Here is a 21,107-nt window from a genome sequence, read left to right as displayed (position 1 = left end):
GGATCTCATGCTGTGAGATGTAGTTGATTAAAGCAGATGTCCTGGGGGAGGAAGATAACATTTGCTGGCTGTGTAATTTGTGCTAGGAAAGAAAATGAGAAAAATTAGTAGACAGAAAGGAGGAGGCCATTAGGTATTAAAATAGCCTGGTAGAAATGAATCTGACTTTGGAGGGGGGGAAAGAAGTAAAAGCTGTAAAAAGTTGTGTGTCTCTAGGTGTGTCTGTTCTTGTTGAAGCTTGAGGAAGAGGACCACTGGTAAGAGGCTTTTCACGCCTCAAAGAAAAGCAGTGGTTGTTACCTAATAGTAGATGCGCAAAAACTCTATCCTGGTGGTTGGGTACTTAGTAGTTGTGCGTGTGTGATGAAAAAGGGTGGAGGAGTGTGGTGATAAGTATAGAATATATTTCAGTTGGAGGAGTGTTGTGCTCAGAGGGCGTTGTAGTTGAATAAGATTCTAACCGAAATACTTGAGAGGTTAAGATAGCAGGATAAACAGTGCTCAACCTAATCTAAAGAGAAGAATCCACAGTGGGGGGAGGGATAAATTAGGAGTTTGGGATTAACATACACACACTACTCTGTATAAAATAGAAAATCAAGGGACTTCCCTGGTGGCGCAGTGGTTAGGAATCCGCCTGCCAATGCAGGGGACACGGGTTCAAGCCCTGGTCTGGGAAGATCCCACATGCTGTGGAGTAACTAAGCCCGTGCGCCACAACTACTGAGCCAGCTCTCTAGAGCTCGCGAGCCACAACTACTGAGTGTGCGTGCCACAACTACTGAGCCCGTGCGCCTAGAGCCCATGCTCCGCAACAAGAGAAGCCACCGCAGTGAGAAGCCTGCGCACCGCAACGAAGAGGAGCACCCGCTCACCACAACTAGAGAAAGCCCGTGCGCAGCAATGGAAGACCCAACACAGCCAAAAAATAAATAAACAAAATAAAATTAAAATTAAAAATAAAAGAGATCACTCTTAATTAAAAAAAAAGATAATCAACAAGGACCTATTGTATAGTACAGGGAACTATATACTCAATATTATGTAATAACCTATAAGGGAAAAGAATCTGAAAAAGAATATATATATAGGGCTTCCCTGGTGGCGCAGTGGTTGAGAATCTGCCTGCCAATGCAGGGAACATGGGTTCGAGCCCTGGTCTGGGAAGATCCCACATGCCGTGGAGCAACTAGGCCCGTGAGCCACAACTACTGAGCCTGCGCTCTAGAGCCCGCGAGCCACAACTACTGAGCCTGTGCGTCTGGAGCTTGTGCTCCGCAACAAGAGAGGCCGCGACAGTGAGAGACCCGCGCACTGCGATGAAGAGTGGCCCCCGCTCGCCGCAACTAGAGAAAGCCCACTCACAGAAACGAAAACCCAACACAGCCAAAAATAAATAAATAAATAAAATTAAAAAAAAAAAGAAAAAAAATATATAACTGAAGTGCTGTGCTGTATAGCTGAAACTTACATGATATTGTAAATCAACTATACTTCAATAAAAAACTTAAAAAAAAAAAAAGAATCCACAGTTTGGGGAATAGACGAAGAAACAAACCAAAATTAAAACCACAAACAGGGCTTCCCTGGTGGCACAGTGGTTAAGAATCCGCCTGCCAATGCAGGGGACACGGGTTCGAGCCCTGGTCCGGGAAGATCCCACATGCCGTGGAACAACTAAGCCCGTGCGCCACAACTACTGAAGCCCACGCACCTAGAGCCCATGCTCTGCCACAAGAGAAGCCACTGCAATGAGAAGCCCGCGCACCACAAAGAAGAGCAGCCCCCACTCGCCACAACTAGAGAAAGCCCGCGCGCAGCCATGAAAACCCAATGCAGCCAAAAATAAATAAATAAAATGAATAAATTTATAAAAAAAAAACCCACAAACATTTGTTTTAATACAGCTTATGTTTTTAAATAAAAATAGGTAGCATATGTTATTCACATATATGCAGATAAATTTCCCTTAGATCCAAGTTTTTAGAGCTACCCCACAATTATTTTAATTTTATTTGAATCTGTAGTTTATAATAGGGCTTTTCTCTTCATATTTATTTTATCTCACTTTTCCTAGACCTTGGATTGTGATACATAATTCCTGCTGCGTGACTTTCTAGAAGTTTATTATTTCAGTTGTCTCGGGCTTCCCAGTTCGTCTCCCACCCCCATCCCCGTATTAACTAGAAACCTGTTCTCAGCTCCTGCTACCCCTGTGCTCACTCTTGCTCATGTCGTCTGCCTTGTATCAACTGCCTGTTCTATCTGGATGTCTTTCGACTGCTTCTCCGTCTTTCTTGTCCTCCCACTTCTCATTTCCTTTACAGTACTGACAACTTTAGTTTGGGTGTCCCATGTTGAGCGTGGTGAAACTGATTTACCGTTTTCCTTGGCTGCTCTTCCTCCTTACCTCTGCAGTCGGTGGGGAAGGTGTGGTCATAAAGCCTGGCAGTGGGAGGCCGGGCGTGGACGCCTCTAGCCTGTGCTGCACCCCACCCCACGGCCCCTCCCCTGCTACCAGGAAACCATGCGGTTTACTCCTTATTCTTCATACTTCCCTTTTCTCCATTCCTGCGGATCAGTGTCTGAGCAGTTGTGGTACACCTGAGCTCCTGTAGCCTTCTGTGTATTCCCTGACTTGTTTCAGTATCTTCAAAGATGTTTCGTAAGTTATTTTATTACTTCCTGGAAAGTAAAAGAAAAAAACGTCACCTGAGGATAAGTATTTCAACGTGGAACTTTGAAAAGTTGTAGTGAAAACCTTTTATGTAGGTAAAAGGATTAAAGTTCATAGTGACTAATGCCCTGGTAATGCGTGAAAATAAAGGCTGATTGCTTTGAAGCTTAGAATTTCTATTTACTGTGTCGGGAAAGACCAGGCAGATTGGGCAGGGTCGGGGTAGATTTTGGATATGGTTAAGTTTTAGGTACCTGTTAGGACACTGAGTGGATTTGGTTGTTGTGTGTCAGTAGTCGCCTTTAATCTAGAAGAATCTCTCTCTTTCATTTTTCATGAAATTGAGTTTTTGAAGAGTTCAGGTATGTTTCTCATAGAATGTCTCACATTCTGGGTTTGTATTTTACTAACGATTTTACAAAAGTTGTTTCTCATGTTATTAGAAGTTTGAAAAGATATTTCTGTCAGGATAAAAACTAAGGGCGAAAATGAAGTTGAAACAAAGTGGAAATGAAGTAGGAGGGGCAGTGGTAAAGTGTAGTTTGTTTGGAGGGCGGTGCTGGACACAGTCGTGATATGTAAAATTGTACTGTGTTCCTTACAGCTGTTGTAAAAAAAGTTATGCTTCTAAAACCACGAGCAACATTGCATTCTTAGCTTTCTTTAAGCAATCCTGGTTAAAGTTAATGAACTTTATTATTTTTTTTTTCTATAGGTTTAAATGTAAGACTGGCTGTTTAGTTCTCCTTCTAAGGTAAGTTTTTTATTTTTATTATTTTTTTTGAAACAACATTACTGTATTAAATTAATTATTCAAGTAGGTTGTCTAGAAAGTAAATTTTAGTTGCTGAAATTGTATGCCTAACTAGTTATCACCTGGGCTTTGTCTGTTTCAGAGGATGTTGTCCCCAGGGGCGTGGTGGTTACTGCACATATAGTGTAAATAGTGTGCTGAGGAAAACTGGGAGGCTATGCGACCTTGTGGGAACATTTCTGGTACATCTCACTAGTCAGAGTTACTCTGGTTTGCCCGAGGATCCTGGAGTGCTGGGTTGAGCGTGTTTTCCTAGGCCTGCTGTAACAAAGTGCTACCAACTGGGTGACCTAAAAACTACAGAAACTTATTCTCTCACTCTTCTGGAGCCAGAGGTCCTCTGTGCTCCCTCTGAAGGCTCTAGGGGAGAATCCTTCCTTGCCCATTCCAGTTTCTGGCGGTTGCTGGCATTCCTTGACTTGTAGCTGCTTCACTCCCCATTTCTGCCTCTGCCGGGTCTTATTCCCCTCTGTGTGTCTCCTCTCCTTGTCTCCAAGGATTTTGGGCCCACCCTAAGCCATGTGAACTCATCTCAGATTGATTGCATCTGCCAAGACCCTAGTTCCAAGTACGGTCACATTCACAGGTCCTGTGTTAGGACTTAGACATACCTTTTTGGGGAACACAGTTCATCCCACAGTAGTTGGGGCTCGACTTGAATTGTAGCAAAATCGAGATGCTGTGATCATTCTGAAGCTTGAATGCTGTGTTTTATGAGGTACTAAAATATTTGGAATTGTAAAAGTGAATCCTAGGTTTCTCAAGCCATTTTAGGGCTATTTCTAGTAGACTTTGCATGGTGTGTGTGTGTGTGTGTGTGTGTGTGTGTGTGTGTGTGTGTGTGTGTGTGTAAAGTTTACAAATAAAAAGACTGGTTATTTGCTGGGATTTGTGGGATTCAGCTTAACGAGGATGTGGTCATCCTGGGGTGGATGTAAGAGGAAACAAAAGTAAACTAGCAGTTTCTTTTCTCTGTGTGTATTTTGCCTAAAAGTAACAATGCTGCTTTTTAATCAGTTTATATTAGAAAATGAAACATATATTTGGATAACTTTTTTTTAAAGCTCACTAATGCACTTGATCATTTTAGAAAATAAAGAATGCAGGGTCAGTGAATGAAATTCAGGGTCATTGAAATTCAGCCTTAGCTTCAAAGAGGGTTTTTGATAAGGCATACAGTGAACCTAGAGCAATGCCTGGCCTTGGTAAATGCCTAGTATGTATTAGTTATTGTTAGTGAGCCTTTCTAAGAAAGTGAAGGAGGTTTGAGGTAGTCATGAAAGGAAGGAAAGTTCTTCCCACCTCTTATTTTTGATAGTCGGACGTCTGGTTGGTTAGCGTATTTACCCTTCCAGTCACTGGTTCAGTTTTGGTCATAAACGACTGACAAATGTAGATTACAGTTAGAATGAGAGCGTTTGTAATGCAGGACCATACGTACAATATTAGACACATGTTTAATTTCTGGGTTTGAGATTTGAAGGTAATGTTCTTTATTCTGTGATGCTTGTGAATGAATATTAAAAATCCAGACTATGTTAACTTTTTTCTTCATTCTCTTCCTTCATTTAAATAAAAATAGCCGTATTGGTCCAACAAGCCACAGAGCCATAATGTGGCAAAGCATCCTTTTTGAGAGGTGAATATTACGGAACGAAGATGGCTGACAGAGGCGGGAAGATTGTTCCAGGGCAGGTGTGTATTGAAGTGGAGTATGATTACGAATACGAAGCGAAGGACAGAAAGGTCGTGATAAAGCAAGGGGAGCGGTACATCCTGGTGAAGAAGACCAACGATGACTGGTGGCAGGTCAAGCTGGACGAGAACTCCAAAGCGTTTTATGTGCCTGCCCAGTACGTGAGGGAGGTCGGCCGCAGAGCCCTGATGCCGCCTGTGAAACAGGCAGCGGGGCTGCCGAATCATTCTGTGAAAACGACGCAGAGTCTCCACCTTCACAGGTCAACAGAAAATGTGAACAAATTGCCCGAGCTTTCAAGTTTTGGAAAGCCATCGCCGCCTGTTCAAGGAACAGGTCTTATTCGTGATGCCAATCAGAATTTTGGACCCAGTTATATTCCAGGTCAGACTGCCAACCTCAGCCTGGACCTGACCCATAATCATGGAAAGTTCAACAGTGACGCACATTCTCCCAAAGTTTCTGGCCAGAATAGGACACGGTTTTTTGGTCCCTTTCCTGGTCCGGAGTTCTTGGACGTAGAGAAAGCTGGCTTCTCCCAGGAACAGTCGTGTGATTCAGCAGGAGAAGGCTCGGAACGGATACGTCAGGATTCGGAGTCCGGTGATGAGCTTAGCAGCAGCTCCACTGAGCAGACGAGGGTAAGACTGAAAGTGGGTGATGGAGCACTTGTGCCACCTTCATAACCATTTAATTATAGGTGTTACTATTGTTTTTAATTTACTTTATTGACGTATAGTTGATTTACAGTGTTGGGTTAGTTTCTGGTGTGCAGCAAAGTGAATCAGTCATATATATATATATATATATATATATATACACACACACCTTCTTATATTCTTTTCCATTACGGTTTATTACAGATATTGACTGTAGGCTCCCAGTGCTATACAGTAGGACCTTGTTGTTTATCCATTCTTAATTATAGGTTTTATTTTAATTAAAATCTTTGTAAGACTTAGGAATTGTTTGTTTTGCCTTATGTTTTCAGAGTACGTGGGTTTATCCCAACTGAGAGAGACAGAGAATATGTGAAATAACTTGTGGGATGATGGAGGTTCACTTTAGGGTTTCTCTGATTCTTCTTGTTCCTTTATAGGACTAGAACTTCCAGAAGTGTGGACACTTTTCTTCCCCCCTCTATTGATTACCCATTACGTGGAAAGGATTTACTTAGTTTATCCAGGGATGATATTTCTTTTACTGGAAAAAGTATGTTTTCTAGCTGCACTCATTTTGATTTGTTTTCACTAAGTCTTCAGGTAATAATGGATATAAGAGGAAAAATGTCACAGGAATATTAACTACTAATACTAACTCTTGTTCTTTGAAACTTGTTTATTAACCTTGAATATTAAATATATATATATATATCAAGAGAGAGAATGCACAAACCTTTATCTCTGTTCATGCACTTTTGTGTCTTAAGTGTCTTGCATTGAATATTAGCCTTGAAAAAATTTTGCATCTATGGTTTGATATCCCCCCCTTACCTAACTTTATTTTGAGATGACTTTGTGTCAGTTTGTCAAGTAAAGTGAACTAATTTTAAAAGCACATGCGTGAAACTGAAACTTGAATGTGTTTAGAAAAGTTTAATTACTAGTGAATTTGATAAGTTTGGGCCTAAAGCTCTGTTGTAAGATTTATTCATCAAATTAAGTCAGTGAGGCTGCTCTTAAGGTGTGGTCTGATTGTAATGGAACTAGTATGTTCTTTTTCTTTTATAGGTTTTAATTTTTCCTGTGACATTTTGAATGGAGATAGGAAAAAGGGAAGGTTCTCTAGAAAAACTTCTGATGCTTCAGATCAAGGCAGTTACTGTCAGTTTATCATCATTCGTCTTAGTCTTTTCTTCAGTCCTTACATGATACTTTGACGTAGAATATTTCTTTCATGTGTCCTGGAATTTTTCTGTGTGTGGCTCCTTGTGTATTAGTTGGACTTGGGGAAGACGTGTGTTTTCTCTTCCATCTGGCCATCACCACTGTTTCACACCTGAATTTACGCTTCATGTGTAGGTCCACTAGCAGCCCTGTGTTCTCTTCATTGTGCTCGTTTTAAATGCACTGCGTGGAAGGTCGAGGCTCCTAACCTCTTCTGGACTGTTTGGAAATCCTGTTCGATTTCTCTAGCCAGACCTCGTCCTAGCTCTTCGTGGCAGCTGTTTCAAACCTTTTCCGTTTTATTCAGTTCTCTGATTCACCTGCTTTTCCCTGCTCTCTTAGCAGATAGTCTTGCCTTCTGTTTCACAGCAGAAGGGAAAACTGTGGGGTGGGAACTGCTTCTGCTTGGGGAGGATGTATGCACAGCAGTTAATCGAGCTGTCTTTAGATTTGAATCTGGGTCCATGTCACTTACTGGCTGAGTGATAATTGGGGCCAATTACTTAACTTCTGTGTGTCTCAGTTTCCTCCTCTTGACATGGGGATCACAAGTGGGTTCCTGTATACCTAGCACATTTACAACTGTGCCTGGCACTTAATCAAGTAGAGTAGGTATCTACTGCTGCTTAATAAATTACTCCCAGATCTCCTGGCTTAAAAGAGTAAACATTTATTATGTCACAGTTTCTGTGGGTCAGTCATTCAGAAGCAGCTTAGTTGGTGGTTTTAAAGGCTTAGGGTCTCTCACGGGGTTGGCGTCTTACGAAGGCTTGGCCGGGCCGGAGCAGCTGCCTCTAGGATGGTCACTCACGTGGTGCTGTTTGGGCCTCTTTGCAGATGCTTGAATGTTGTGACTAGCTTTCCCCGAGACACAGCCATCCAAGAGGGAACAGGGTGGACGCTGCCTTGTCTTTTATGCCCCGATGTTGGAAGTTGCACCCTGTCATGTCTCAGCGATCACACAGCTCAGCGCTGCTCTGTGTGGAGGATACAGCACAGAGCGTGAATATCAGGCTACGGGACAGTGGGGGTCACCTCGGGGCGGGTTATCGCAGGACGCATTCAGCACACAGAGCTGTCATTACTGTTGTCGTCGTTTCTGTTACAGTTATTCCCTCCGTGAAACCTACAGGTGCACCAGTGTCGTCAGTGATCTCCCCCAGTACAGGCAGTGCAGGCGTGGCATCTTCTATCAACGAGCGGTCTCTTCATATTTGCTTTTCCCTCTTTTTCACAAACCTTTTGCTAAACCTTGTGTAGCGTTGTGCTCATATGGCTTTAAACTCATTATTTACCAAGTTTTTTCCTTCAGGATGTACATTGGCTCATGTTTTCCTGTTCTAGTAAAGCTCTTCAGCAATACCTTCCGCTCCGAGTATCACCTTATCACTCTTCACTGGCAACCTCTGGGAAGAGCTGCGCGTAGTTGCCTCTTTGTGTTTGCTCATTCCTGCTCATTCCTTCACCTGGTCTCGTACGGCTTCACCACCCCACCTAAACAGCTTCTGCTAAAAGCGGCCCACGGTTTGTTTCGTTGTTGATGAATGTACAGACAGTTAAAAAAAAGTTCTATACGTAATCACGTCATGATTACAGTGAACAAGATTAATAATCAAAAGGCAACTTAAAATAATTTTTCAGTGAGGCATAGCCTGTAATCACGTGTGTAAATTGTCCTGATCGTAAATGTGCGGCTTGATGGATTTGTGCTTATGTACAGCCATGAGCCCCTTCCCACTCGGTATCTACACCCTCCCCGCCGTTTCTCTGCTAGGAGATTTTCATTCTTCTGACATGTTAGTACTGATCAGTCTCCTTTAATTAAACTTTCATTTTGAGATGATTGTAGCTTCGTAAGCAGTGGTAGGAAACCATAGTGAGGGGTCCCCTGTGCCCTCTGTCCATTTGCCTCCGTTGTAACGTCTTGCCAGACTGGACTGTAGTATCACAGTCAGGGTGTTGACGTTGGTACAGGCGAGGTGCTGGGCATTTCCATCAACACGGGGACCCCTTATGTTGCCCTCTAATGGCCACACCCGCTCCCCTCCCACCCCCAACGCCGCTTAACCGCTCGCCACCACTAATCTGTTCTCCATTTTTATAATATTGTCATTTCAGGAATGTTATATAAATGGACTCACAGCCTATGTAACTTTTTGGGGTTGGCTTTTAAAAAAATATTTATTTATTTATTTATTTATTTGGCTGCGTCAGGTCTGTGTTACGGCACACGGGATCTTTGTTGCAGTGTGCGGGCTCTTCTTTGCGGCACGTGGGCTTCTCTCTAGTTGTGGCTCGCAAGCTCAGTAGTTGCGATGCGCGGGCTCTCTAGCTGTGGCGCGTGGGGTCATTAGTTGTGGCGTGCGGGCTTAGTCGCCCTGCAGCATGTGGGATCTTAGTTCCCCAGCCAGGGATTGAACCTGCGTCCCCTGCGTTGGAAGGTGGATTCTTAACCACTGGACCACTAGGGAAGTCCCCGGGATTGGCGTTTATCATTCCACATAATTCTCTGGAGATTGATCCAGGGTGTTGTGTGTATCAGTGTTTGTTCTTTTTGTTGCTGACTAGTATTCTATGGTACGGATGTACCGTACTTAAAAATAATTCACCCACTGAAGAATGTCTGAGTTTCCGGTTTTTGGCTATTGCAAACAAAGCTGCTATGCATAAACGTTACTGCACAGGTCTCTGTGTGAACGTACCTTTTTTATTTCTGTGGCATAAATGCCCGTGTGTATAATTGCTGTTTCACTTTTCAAGAAAATTAAACAGCACTTACATGGCAGTTGCACGTTTAATTTTTCAAGAAACTGCCAAGCTGTTTTCCAGAGTGGCTGTACATTTGCACTTACATCAGCAATGCTTGTGATCCAGGTTCTCTGCATGCTTACCAGCATTTGGTGTTGTCACTTTTTTATTTTAGCCATTCTGATAGGTGTGTAGTAATTGCTCCTGATTTTACTTTCCATTTCCCCAATGGCTAGTGATGTTGAACATCTTCTATGTGCTTATTTGCCATCAATAGATCCTTCTCATTGAAATGTCTCGTCAAGGCTTTTGCCCATTTTTAATTAGACTTTTGTACTGTTGAGTTTGGAGAGTTTTAAAATTATTTTATTTTATTTTTTTACTTTTTATTTTATTTTTTTAATCTTTATTGGAGTGTAATTGCTTTACAATGTTGTGTTAGTTTCTGCTGTACAACAAAGCGAATCAGCTATATGTATACATATATCCCCATATCCCCTCCCTCTTGAGCCTCCCTCCCACCCTCCCTATCCCACCCCTCTAGGTCGTCACAAAGCATCAAGCTGATGAGAGAGTCTTTTTTTAGTATAGTCTAGATACTAGTCTTTTGTCAGATATATAATTTGCAAATATTTTCTCCCAATGTCTTTTTGTCCTCTTAACAGTGTCTCTTAAAGAGCAAAAGTTTTTAATTTTGATAAAGTCCAATTTATTAATTTTCCCTTTTATGGATCAGGCTTTTGTGTCAAGTCTAAGAACTCGCTATATCGCTCTATTAGTCAGGGTTCTCCAGGGAAACAAGCAGTAAGGCGTGTGTGTGTGTGTGTGTGTGTATGGAGAGAGATTTATTTTAAGGAATTGGCTTATGTGGTTATACAAGTTGGCAAGTCCAACACCTGCAGGGTGGGATGGTAGGCGGGAGACCCCGGGGAGAGCCAGTGTTGAAGTTCAGATCTGAAGTTTGTCTGCTGGCAGAGTTTATTCTTGCATGGGAGGTCAGTCTTCTGTTGTCTGTGGGCCTTCAACTGACTGGATGAGGCCACCCACTCTGTTGGGGGGGGCAACCTGATTTATTCAAAGTCCACCAGTTTAAATGTTAATTGCATCCAAAACACCCTCACAGAAACATCTGGAATAATGCTTCACCAAGTATCTGGCCCAGCTGAGTTGACACACAAAATTAACCATCACAGTAGGTTTAGATTCTAAATATTTCCCTCAAGTTGTTTTTTCCCCTAAAAGTTTATAGTTTTACATTTGAATCTGTGATCCATTTTGAGTTTAATTTTTGAATGAGGTTAAATCAAGGTTCATTTCTTTTGGCCTGTGGGTATCTGATTACTACAGGACTGTTTGTTGAAAAGCTATCTTTCCTCCAGTGAATTGCGTTTACACTTTTGTCCAGAATCAGCTGGCCACACTTGTATGGGTCTGTTTCTGGGCCATCTCTTCTGTTTCACTCAGAGACATGTATGTCCCTCCTCTAATACCACACAGGCTTGATTACTCTAGCTATATAATAGTCTTGAAATTGAGTAGACTGATTCCTCCTACTTTCCTCTTTTTCCAAGATATTTTTGCTATTGTAGGCCGAAGAGGGGGAGAAGGTCTTTGCAGATGTGATTAAGGTAAGGATTTTGAGATGAGGACATTATCCTGGACCCTACATGCAACCACAGATGTCCATAGAGAGGCAGAGAGGCAGAGAGGCACCACACAGAGGGAAGGTGTGAAGATGGAGCAGAGGGAGGTGTGAAGATGCCAGCTGGGATTCTAATAGGGATCATCTGTAGGTTGATTTGGGGAGCAATGCCGTCTTAACAGTATTAACATTTCTTGCAGGCAGGTCTGGTAGTGCTGAATTCTCTCAGTTTTGTTTGTTCAGGAAAGTGCTTCACTTTGATGCATGATTTCTTTAGATACAGAGTTCTTGTTGGTGATTTTTTTCTTTCAACGCTTGAAATATTTTACCCACTCTTTTCTTGTTTGCATGGTTTCCAGTGAGCAGTAACTCTTATTCTTGTTCTTAGTAGTTCAGTGTTTTTGCCTCTGGCTTCTTTCAAGATTTTCTCTTCATCTTTGGTTTTCTGCAGTTTGTGTGCGTTTTTTTGTATTTTGGTATTTGTGTAAGTTTTTGGTGTTTATCCTGCTTTCAGTTTGGGAAATGTCTGTTGACGTACCTTCAAGCTCATTGATTCTTTTCCCAGCTGTGTCCAGTCTACTGATCATCACATCAAAGGCATTTTCTCTTTTCTGTTGCAGTGTTTTAATTTGTGGCATTTCTTTTTGATTCTGTCTTAGATTTTCCATCCCTCTGCTTGCATTACTCATTTGTTCTTGTATGGTGCCTACTTTTTCCTTTACAGCCCTTAAAATATTAATAGTAGTTATTTTAAATTCCGCCTGATAATTCCAACATCTGTGCCATATCTGAGTTTGATGCTACCTTTATCTCTTTAGATGGTTTTTTTTCTTGCCTTTTGCCATGCTTCGTAGTTTTTGTTGAGAGCCAGACATGTTTTATTGGGTAATAGGAATGGAAGTAAATAGGCCTCTAGTGTGCAGTGTTATGTTCAACGGGCTAGAAATTGGACTGTGTTTAAGGTTTGATGTAGTTGTAGGTACCAGACAGAGGCTTTAACTTCTTCAAGTACCCATGTTTTTGGCCTTCTCCGAGAGTTCCTCATTAGTGCCTGGCCCCCCAGTACATCTCCCTGCTGCCTACCTGGCCGGGACGGGGGGCGGCGGCAATGCCTCATTCCTTGGCCCACATGCCCTCCACCGACATGCTGGTAAGAGGATGGCCTCCTTGCCGCTCGGCGGTGGTGCAGGTTCTGAGTCTCCAGTAAGCGCCCTCTGTGTGTATGTACGTAGGTGGGAGGGGTCTTGTGACTGTCTGGCGGTGACCGCCCTGGTTGCTGCCTCCGTCTTCTCTGACACCACCCTGGCGGGGGTCTTGGGGTGCCTGTTACAGCCCTGCTTGCCACCGCTGGTGGTCTGTGGGTGGAATCAGTGGTTTGTCCTGTGGCATTTGGCTGGACTAGAGCGGTAATATCCAAAACCTTTCAGTCTTGCTGGTCTTCCCCTTTTCTGGTTCTTCTGCTAGATGTAGAGCAGGGATTTGTTGGGCCTTTTTTGGTCTATGCCTGTTAGTGTTTCTGGGTTGCTGACTTCCCTCTTTTTTTTTTTTTAATATTTATTATATTTTGGCTGCGCCTGTTTTTAGTTGCGGTGTGCAGACTTCTTAGTTGTGGCATGCGGACTTCTTAGTTGCGGCGTGCAGACTTCTTAGTTGTGGCATGCGGACTCTTAGTTGCGGCCTGTGGACTCTTAGTTGCAGCATGCATGTGGGATCTAGTTCCCCGACCAGGGATCGAACTTGGGCCTCCTGCATTGGGAGTGCAGAGTCTTACCCACTGGACCACCAGGGAAGTCCCTGACTTCCCTCTTCAAACCTGAGGTGTATGAAGCCACAAGTAAACCCAGGGAACTCACCAGCATGTTGTTCATTGGGTCCTGAGGTCACAGTTGGTTTACCTTCTCTCTGCCTTTCAGAGTCGTCTTCTGTTTGTTTTATATATTATGTTTTTATTTATACCTGGTGTGAGGAATAGGGTAAAGTACATTTCCTCCTTTTTCACAGAACTGGAAGTGATTGGTAAGCTTTTAATGGTAGTTTTTAAGTACTCATTGTCTTGACCTCCTAACAGTCTTGGTTAGAGGATGGCCTCTTTGCCACTAGGCAGTGGTGAACGTCCTCTGGGGGATCCTCTCATCACAAGCTTCCATCATGCCCTGTCCTTTTCCTTTGCTGTACTCATCACACTTACGATTGTTTTCTTTCTTCTCGCTAGTCAGTCTGTGGTCTCCAAGGCCAAGCTATCTACCGTGTCTTGTTTATCTCTGTCTGTCCGGTGCCTAGCATGGTACCCTGGTACATAGTAGATGTGCTAAATGCTTCTGTAATGATGACCAGTGTTTAGCCACAAATACATGGAAGGGGAGACCTAGATTAATGTCCCATCAAAGATGCATGTTTCTGCTTGAAAAACAGCCATCCAGCAGTGCTATGACCTTTGACACAGCATAGGCTTTATGAAGAATGTTATTAGAGAGGTGAAGTTGGGGGTAGAAAACTGTAATGCAATAGAGAGATTCCAAAATTTGAGTTAAAAAAAAAAATCATAAAATTCAGTCTCCCCCACCCCTGCTTAAATTGGATACATCATATGCAGGGTCTTCAACAGAGCAAGTTTTTAGGTCATTTCAAAGTTTATACTAATGGTTGATACGAAGATGAAACTGAAAAATCAGTGTTAGTTCCGAGCTCCAAACCTTAGAACAGCCTTAAAAATTATACGCTTTGCTCCTGATGCCCTATTTTTCTCTCATGATCTCATTAATATTCCTTTAATATGTGTGTCTTACCAGCCTTGAGTATCAAGTTTCCTGGTTCCCTGTAGTTAGAAAGTGGCGTCTAAAGCTGGAAAGTCGAGATGGTAGACCTTCGTCTGTGAGGCTGACAGGATGCCAGAAGAAGTGATGACTTTAGGAAGAAGGCCAAAATACTGTAAAGCTGAGAATCATGTTATTTTAAAAATACAGTATGAATGTTTATGATGACTATGAATCTAGAAATGTTTATGTTCTATACTAGCTTTTTTATGTTGGCAGATATATTTATAGAAAGACTTTCTTCATTGACGGTGCTAAACTAATGTATTTCTGGCATTTGAAATTAATTATTAAATTCATCTGGAAAATTTTATATATGGAACAATTCATCAACATTTCTAGGTGTTATAGTACACGAGGTTCACAAAATCAATTCTGTAATTTGTTATAGATTGAAGCTTTGTTTCTAATTGAAAAATATTTAAATATTTGTTTTTAGTCTTTATTCCCATATTATGTGGACTGTTAATACAGATGGTTATTGTATTTTAAAATACAGATTTTAATTATACAATCATACATATATCTGTGTATTTACAAAGTAAGAGTCGTACCATATGTGCAGTTTCACCATACGGAGTATTTTCAAAATATCTATTATGCAAACAGAATATTTATTAAACAAAGAAGAATGCTGAGAGGTGTAATTTTTCAGTCTAATTGGATTTTCTGGTTAATTCAGGATTAGGTATAAAAGGTTTCAGTGTTTGTTAGAAATTTTCCTAAATCTGTTTCCACAAAGATGGTGCTGAATCTGAAAACAGACGTAAATTAGCTTTGTATAGCGGCAGCTAATAATGTCCCCTTTCGTCCAAATCCTGGCTCGCTGTTGGTAGACCTTTTTGTGAAGTCCTCCCCTGCCCTGCTGCTGGGACCCATGGAGTCATTACGTAGCTTCCTTAAAATTCTCTGAAATGCTGCTTTGTCACCTGCTCAGACTCAGCACAACTTCCTGTTTAATTTCTTTGTTGCTTAGAGCAGCTCCCAAATTAGGAATTTTAGGAGATTTGGGTGCTGATGGCTTATACTATATAATGGCTTGAATAAGTTTTAGTGAATTTGTCTGAAAACCTGATCTTCAGCATTTATATCATGATTTTCTTTGGTAAAGTATGGATGAAGTTCAGTGTCTTATTTCAAAGCGGTTGGAATTGTCTCTTGAGTACTGGTATTGTTTATTTTACTTTTTTTGTTGTTGTTGTTGTCTTTTGTGATTTGCTCTCAAATTATGTCTCTCTCTCTTTTTTTTCAATAAATTTATTTATTTGTTTATATTTATTTTTGGCTGCATTGGGTCTTCGTTGCTGCACCCGGGCTTTCTTTAGTTACGTTGAGCGGGGGTTACTCTTCCTTGTGGTGCGCAGGCTTCTCACTGCGGTGGCTTCTCTTGTCGCAGAACACGGGCTCTAGGTGCATGGGCTTCAGTAGTTGTAGCACAGGGCTCAGTAGTTGTGGCACGTGGGCTCAGTAGGTGTGGCTCGCGGGCTCTAGAGCGCAGGCTCAGTAGTTGTGGCGCACAGGCTTAGTTGCTCTGCGGCATGTGGGATCTTCCTGGATCAGGGCTGAAACCCGTGTCCCCTGCATTAGCAGCCGGATTCTTAACCACTGTGCCACCAGGGAAACCTTATTTTACTTTTTAAATTTAGGGCAATGTGGTGTCTGAACTTGAGTTAGGACAGATGTGGCTTTTAAGATTTGGGATCTGCTGCTGTGTAGCTGTATGTCCGTGGGCAAGTCCCCTAATCTCTGAGCCACAGTTTTCTTACCTCTAAAAATGAACTGAGAATTGTTGTTATATTCAATGAAATACTGTGTGTGGAACTCCTTGTGTATCTGGCACAAAGGGAAGCCCCAAGCACGATACTAGTTCTATTCTCTCCAAGTCTTATACTTGCTGGCAGTCTTAGAGATTAGAATGCCCAGACACAGTATGTTTAAGGGTTTCACTGCTCTTTCAGAACCCTTAGTTTTCTAAAACTTGATGTTTTAAGTTAGTATATATATTAAACATCACTAAAATCTTTCTTAGACCTTGAATCATAGGAGATGAACATTTTCAGTGGTTCCTGAATTTTTAAACAATTTTCAAAATTATTTTTAAATGTTTTTATAAAGTAGAAAGCTGTACCTTTACTTATTTGAGTGTGAAGGTGAACTTTGTATTCCTTTTGATAATAATTATTAGTAGAATTGGTGGTATATATTTTTGCACAGAAACTGGAGTGATTAATATCTCTACCTAATTTCAGAAAGATGATCTCATGGGTGGCAGATCTACTTAATCAAAGCAACTGGCAGGTATATTTAGTGGCTTTGCTTTAGAAGTCTGGCCAGCTAAAATTACTGTCAGATTCTGGGTTTTCTATATCCCCCTGCCCAGAATGCATAATCTAGTATTAACAGTACTTGACTCTTGAAAAATTAGTTAAAACAGTTGACTGTTTTGAGACAACCAAGATAGGTGTATCTGGTGACTTAATCTTTAGAAAATAAAAGGGAAAAAGCTGGTAAACTGCAACTGACATTACATTTAAATAACTAAAATAAATAATAAATAAAAGACTCGATATAAGAATAGATGTACATGAAATCGAACATATTTATAGTAAGCCCTTAATAATCTCTGCCTGTGTTGAACAGGAAATGTATTAATGTGAAATCTGCAGGTGGAATAATAAAATAGTTTTTCTCTCTCCCCTCGTTAATCTTTTTTTTATTCTTTAAACTTAACTTAGCAAGTAGTAATTGATCGGTATTTTAGTCCCATTCCAGTTCTTGGACTGTCCTTTGCTTGAGCATATAAAGTACTAAAGGGGTGGTGGGAAGTAAAGAAAAGGGTTCTGATGATCTGCAGAAATGGTCATCATCGCCACATATGGAGAGTTGTTTGTATTAAGATTGAATCTTATTTCAGTAATATTTTAATTCGTGACATCCCTGGGAGCGACGAGATCAGCAGTGCTTTTTTGGGTGGTTTTGTTAGTTTGACTTTTTCCTTTATAATCAGCTGTAAATAAAGACAGCCATATTTAGGCAAAGTTATGAAGTTTTTCAACTACAGTGTCCTTTAGCTTTCCTTTCTTTGTATTTTCCTCCTCTGAATAGCATTTGGGGAACTCCATGTTCTGTTTCTGCTTTCTAGGATCATCTTCTTGTCAAATCTTTCTACTAAATCAAAACAGGAAAGAATAAAGTTTTTTTGATTTTATTTGATTGACTACATACATATTATAAAGTCACAGGATTTATATGAAAAATGCAGTTTGATGAAAAATGCAATCAGAATTTGGTGAAAAATGCAAACTCCTCTCTCAAGAAATGCACATTTACATCAAATTTTGCTCTAATTTCAAGGTATCCAGAAACCCAGGTTCTTAAAGTGAAAGTTTTGGGCAAAGTAATTATGGAGTGAAAATTGATGAATCCTCTTTAAGGAAATTTAGGCATAAATGTCTTAATTAGATGGAAATTTGGGAGAGGAGCTAGATCTGCTTGAGATGACATTTGGGTCAAACCTGAAGGCAGAATTAATTGAGATGTCTTAGGATGACTGCTCTTACTCTCTTCGGCATGCCTTCTATTCTCCATCAGAAGAACACCTTGTTCTAACTGCTGGGGGTCTTTTCTCAGAAACTCTTGATATTAGAAAGTAAATGCTTTATCATCTATCAGTAACTTCCTTCTGGAATAAAGAGACTGCTTTAATTTAGCATCGATCTGTTTATCGACTCCTTCCTCTTTGGTTGGTTGTGACCTTTCCGAGGATCTAGTGAAAGCCGTAGACCATCTTTTCAAGAAAATGCCTGCATGTATATTCATGCGTCTGGTACCACTGGGTTCACAGTCCACAGGAAACTCTTTACGTCCACCTCCTTTTCACCTTTTTCCTGACCCTTTTCTCGCCTTTGCCTTTTCTGAGACAAGTTGGTCTCTTCTTTACCTTTCCTATGAACTTTACCTGTCCTTCTGCCTCATGATCCTAGATGCACTTGGCTTTATTTTACCCTTTTCTGCTTTAATTCCTGTCTGTTAGTCAGAACTTAGTGGTAGAAACCCAACTGTGCCTAGTTTAGGCAAAAGGGAGTTTACTGGCTCATGCAACCAAACTAGAGGAAGGGTTTATTCATGTAGGCATTAGGGGTGATTGGAACTAAGGCCTTCTCACTGTCAGGATTCCTTTTATCCTTTCTCTCTTACCTCTGATTCCCCTTCCATGACTCTGTCATTCTTCCAAACAGACTTCTTCCACATGGCTATAGACAAGTTGCTGGCAAGTGCTAGGGTCACATCCTTAGTTTTTCTATTAGAGCATCTATTTTTCCTCCCTTAGTTCTAATTCAGAAAATCTTGGAGAAAGAATTGGCTTGGCTTGGGTTATGCTTATGCTTATGACCAGGGACATGGTTGGACCATACGCTTGGGTTATGCTTATGCTTATGACCAGGGACATGGTTGGACCATACCCAAACTGCGTAGTTGGAATTTGAGGAGAAGCAGTTCCCCCTCAGAAGTGGCAGACGTGCTGTTCCCAGAATAAGGGAGAGGTGCCAGGCAGGCATATAATAGTTGTCGACCATATCTTCTTCTTCTGAGGTCTTCCCAGTTCACACCCATTCTGTGCCAGGTCAGTTGTCAAGTGCCATGAAGGCCAGGGGAAGAGCTGGCCAGGACAGAGTTATCAGACTGATTCTAGTTCAGCGTAGGAAGAGCAAAGTAATATTCCCTTTGTGCATGTCCTACTCTCTTCAGATTGTAGTCTTTAAAGCCAAAGATTGTATCCTACCCATTTCTGCCAGCAAACTTCTGACAACAAATAATATAGTAAAGAATCTGTATAGTGAAGGCAATACTGATTTTAAAAAAAGCAACTTAATATGCTTAACATGATATGTCTACAGTTGATAAGAGGTGAACTTGTGATGGTTAATTTTAAGAGTCAGCTTGGCTGGACCATGGTGTCCAGATACTTGGTCAAACATTATTCTGGATGTTTCTGTGAAGGTGTTTTTTGGATGAGATTAACATGTAAATTGGCGGACTTTGAGTAAAGCATGTTGTCCTCCATTATGTGGGTTGGCCTCATCCAATCGGTTGAAGGCCTTAATAGAACAGAGAATAGAACCTCCCCTTGGTAAGAAGGAATTCTGCCACCAGACCACCCTTGAGCTCGAACTGCTATGTTTCCCTTGGTCTCCAGCGTGCCAGACTGCTCTGTAGATTTTGGACTTGCCAAGCCTTCACCCTTGCATGAGCCAACTCCTTAAAGTAAATCTTTCTCTATGTCTGTCTATCTGTCTGTCTGTCTGTCTGCCTGTCTATACACATCTTCTTGTATCTGTTTCTCTGGAGAACCCTAATATACAGGTTACAGCCGCTGACTGCGCCACGCTTTTATCATCACAGTCAGATCCAGAAGAAAGACCTGAAGTGCGTACGCGAAATCCTTTGCAGGGACAGCTCGCCTTAGCGTAATTAGGTCTTGTGCTCGTCTCCGGACCAATTCCTCTGGTAGGCGGGCTGAGCACTCTGATGCGTCAGCACTGTATTTGTTGCCAGCCCATCACAAAGAAGGCGTGAGGTGCGCAGGGTAGTATGATTGGCCGTACCATCAGAATCACATCATTCGGGGGAGGGCACATAACCGAAGAAAGGACGGCGGTGGTGCTCGTACCTGAAAAGAGGGCCTGCTAGGCAGTCAAAACAATACATGTTCATATGGCACAATTATTTGCTACACGTTGGAATATATCTATCTTTTGGAATATGGAATGAGTGTATTCTTTATGTTTTAGAATTCTTGGATACTGTGTGACATCAATTGCATATAAATTTCTTCACTTCTGTAGACGAGTTCTGATGGACTTTAATGCATGAATTTTCCAGTTTGTGATTTTAAGTCTTAGACATGTTTAAAGATTAAAGTCACAGTGTCAGTTGACTTGAGATACTGGAAATTTCTCTCTCTGTCTCTTTAGATGTATGTATGCATATATGTATGTATGTGCGTTTGTATGTATGTGTGTAAGTATGAGTGTATGTATGTGTATGCATGTGCACATATGTGTGTACATATGTACGCGTGTATGAATGTGTATATATATGTGTATGTATGTGTGTGTATGTGGGTATGTGTATGTATGTGTGTATGTATGTGTGTGTATGTGGGTATGTGGGTATGTGTATGTATGTGTGTATGTGCGTATGCATGTGTGTGTATGTGTGGGTATGTATGTATACACACATACATAATTTTAGTGTGATTGTAGTAGAGTAGCAGTAGAAAAAGATGGTTGGAAAGATGACATAATTTTAAGAGTCATTTAAAAATGTGTTCATTAAAAATGTTAAAATGTTCTGTGTTTTCACCCTGTTTTCTTCGTAGGAAAGAATTTGCTAATCTAGGTGACATATCAACAAAAACAACAGATGTGGAAACATTTTTGCATTTTTGTTGAGAAAAATCTCATCTGTATGCATAGAATATCTTTAGCAATTGCTTCAGTAAATGCCAGACAGATGGTTTAAACTCAGGATGACTCCTTGAACAATTTTATCACAACAATTATTTTGAGGCGTGTTATAACAACACTCGAGCTCACATTTCTGGAGAATCATGAATGTAACTTGGTACATTAAAGGGAGAGGGAAAGGGCTAGGCTTCTAAACCAGAGAAATTTGTGTCTCAGAGCCTTTCTACAAGATGCTTGACTTCTGAAGCCCTCTTTCTGTAACCTATGGTTGAATACTACCTGTCTGTTTTTCTGTCTCATAGAGAGGAATTCAGTAACTTAAAAGTGGTTGGGGGCTTCCCTGGTGGCACAGTGGTTGAGA

At 41.3% G+C, this 21,107-nt stretch overlaps 1 protein-coding gene across 10 annotated transcripts in view; it reads left to right on the top strand.

Annotated features, from left to right (window-relative positions):
- ARHGAP12 (Rho GTPase activating protein 12) overlaps positions 1-21,107 on the top strand; it is a 112,263-nt gene that overhangs the window by 14,243 nt on the left and 76,913 nt on the right. For all 10 annotated transcript variants that reach the window (XM_036842323.1, XM_036842321.1, XM_036842322.1 and 7 more), the window contains exons 2-3: positions 3,393-3,431; positions 5,074-5,828. In XM_036842323.1, coding sequence (XP_036698218.1) covers positions 5,151-5,828 — 678 coding nt within the window. In that variant the 5' untranslated portion in view covers positions 3,393-3,431; positions 5,074-5,150. The remainder of the gene's footprint in view (positions 1-3,392; positions 3,432-5,073; positions 5,829-21,107) is intronic.

The sequence above is a fragment of the Balaenoptera musculus genome, chromosome 2 (assembly GCF_009873245.2).
Source record: "Balaenoptera musculus isolate JJ_BM4_2016_0621 chromosome 2, mBalMus1.pri.v3, whole genome shotgun sequence".
NCBI classification, from domain to species: domain Eukaryota; kingdom Metazoa; phylum Chordata; class Mammalia; order Artiodactyla; family Balaenopteridae; genus Balaenoptera; species Balaenoptera musculus.
The sequence above is the reverse complement of the archived record's forward strand: the minus strand, read 5'-3'. Positions and strand labels throughout refer to the sequence as shown.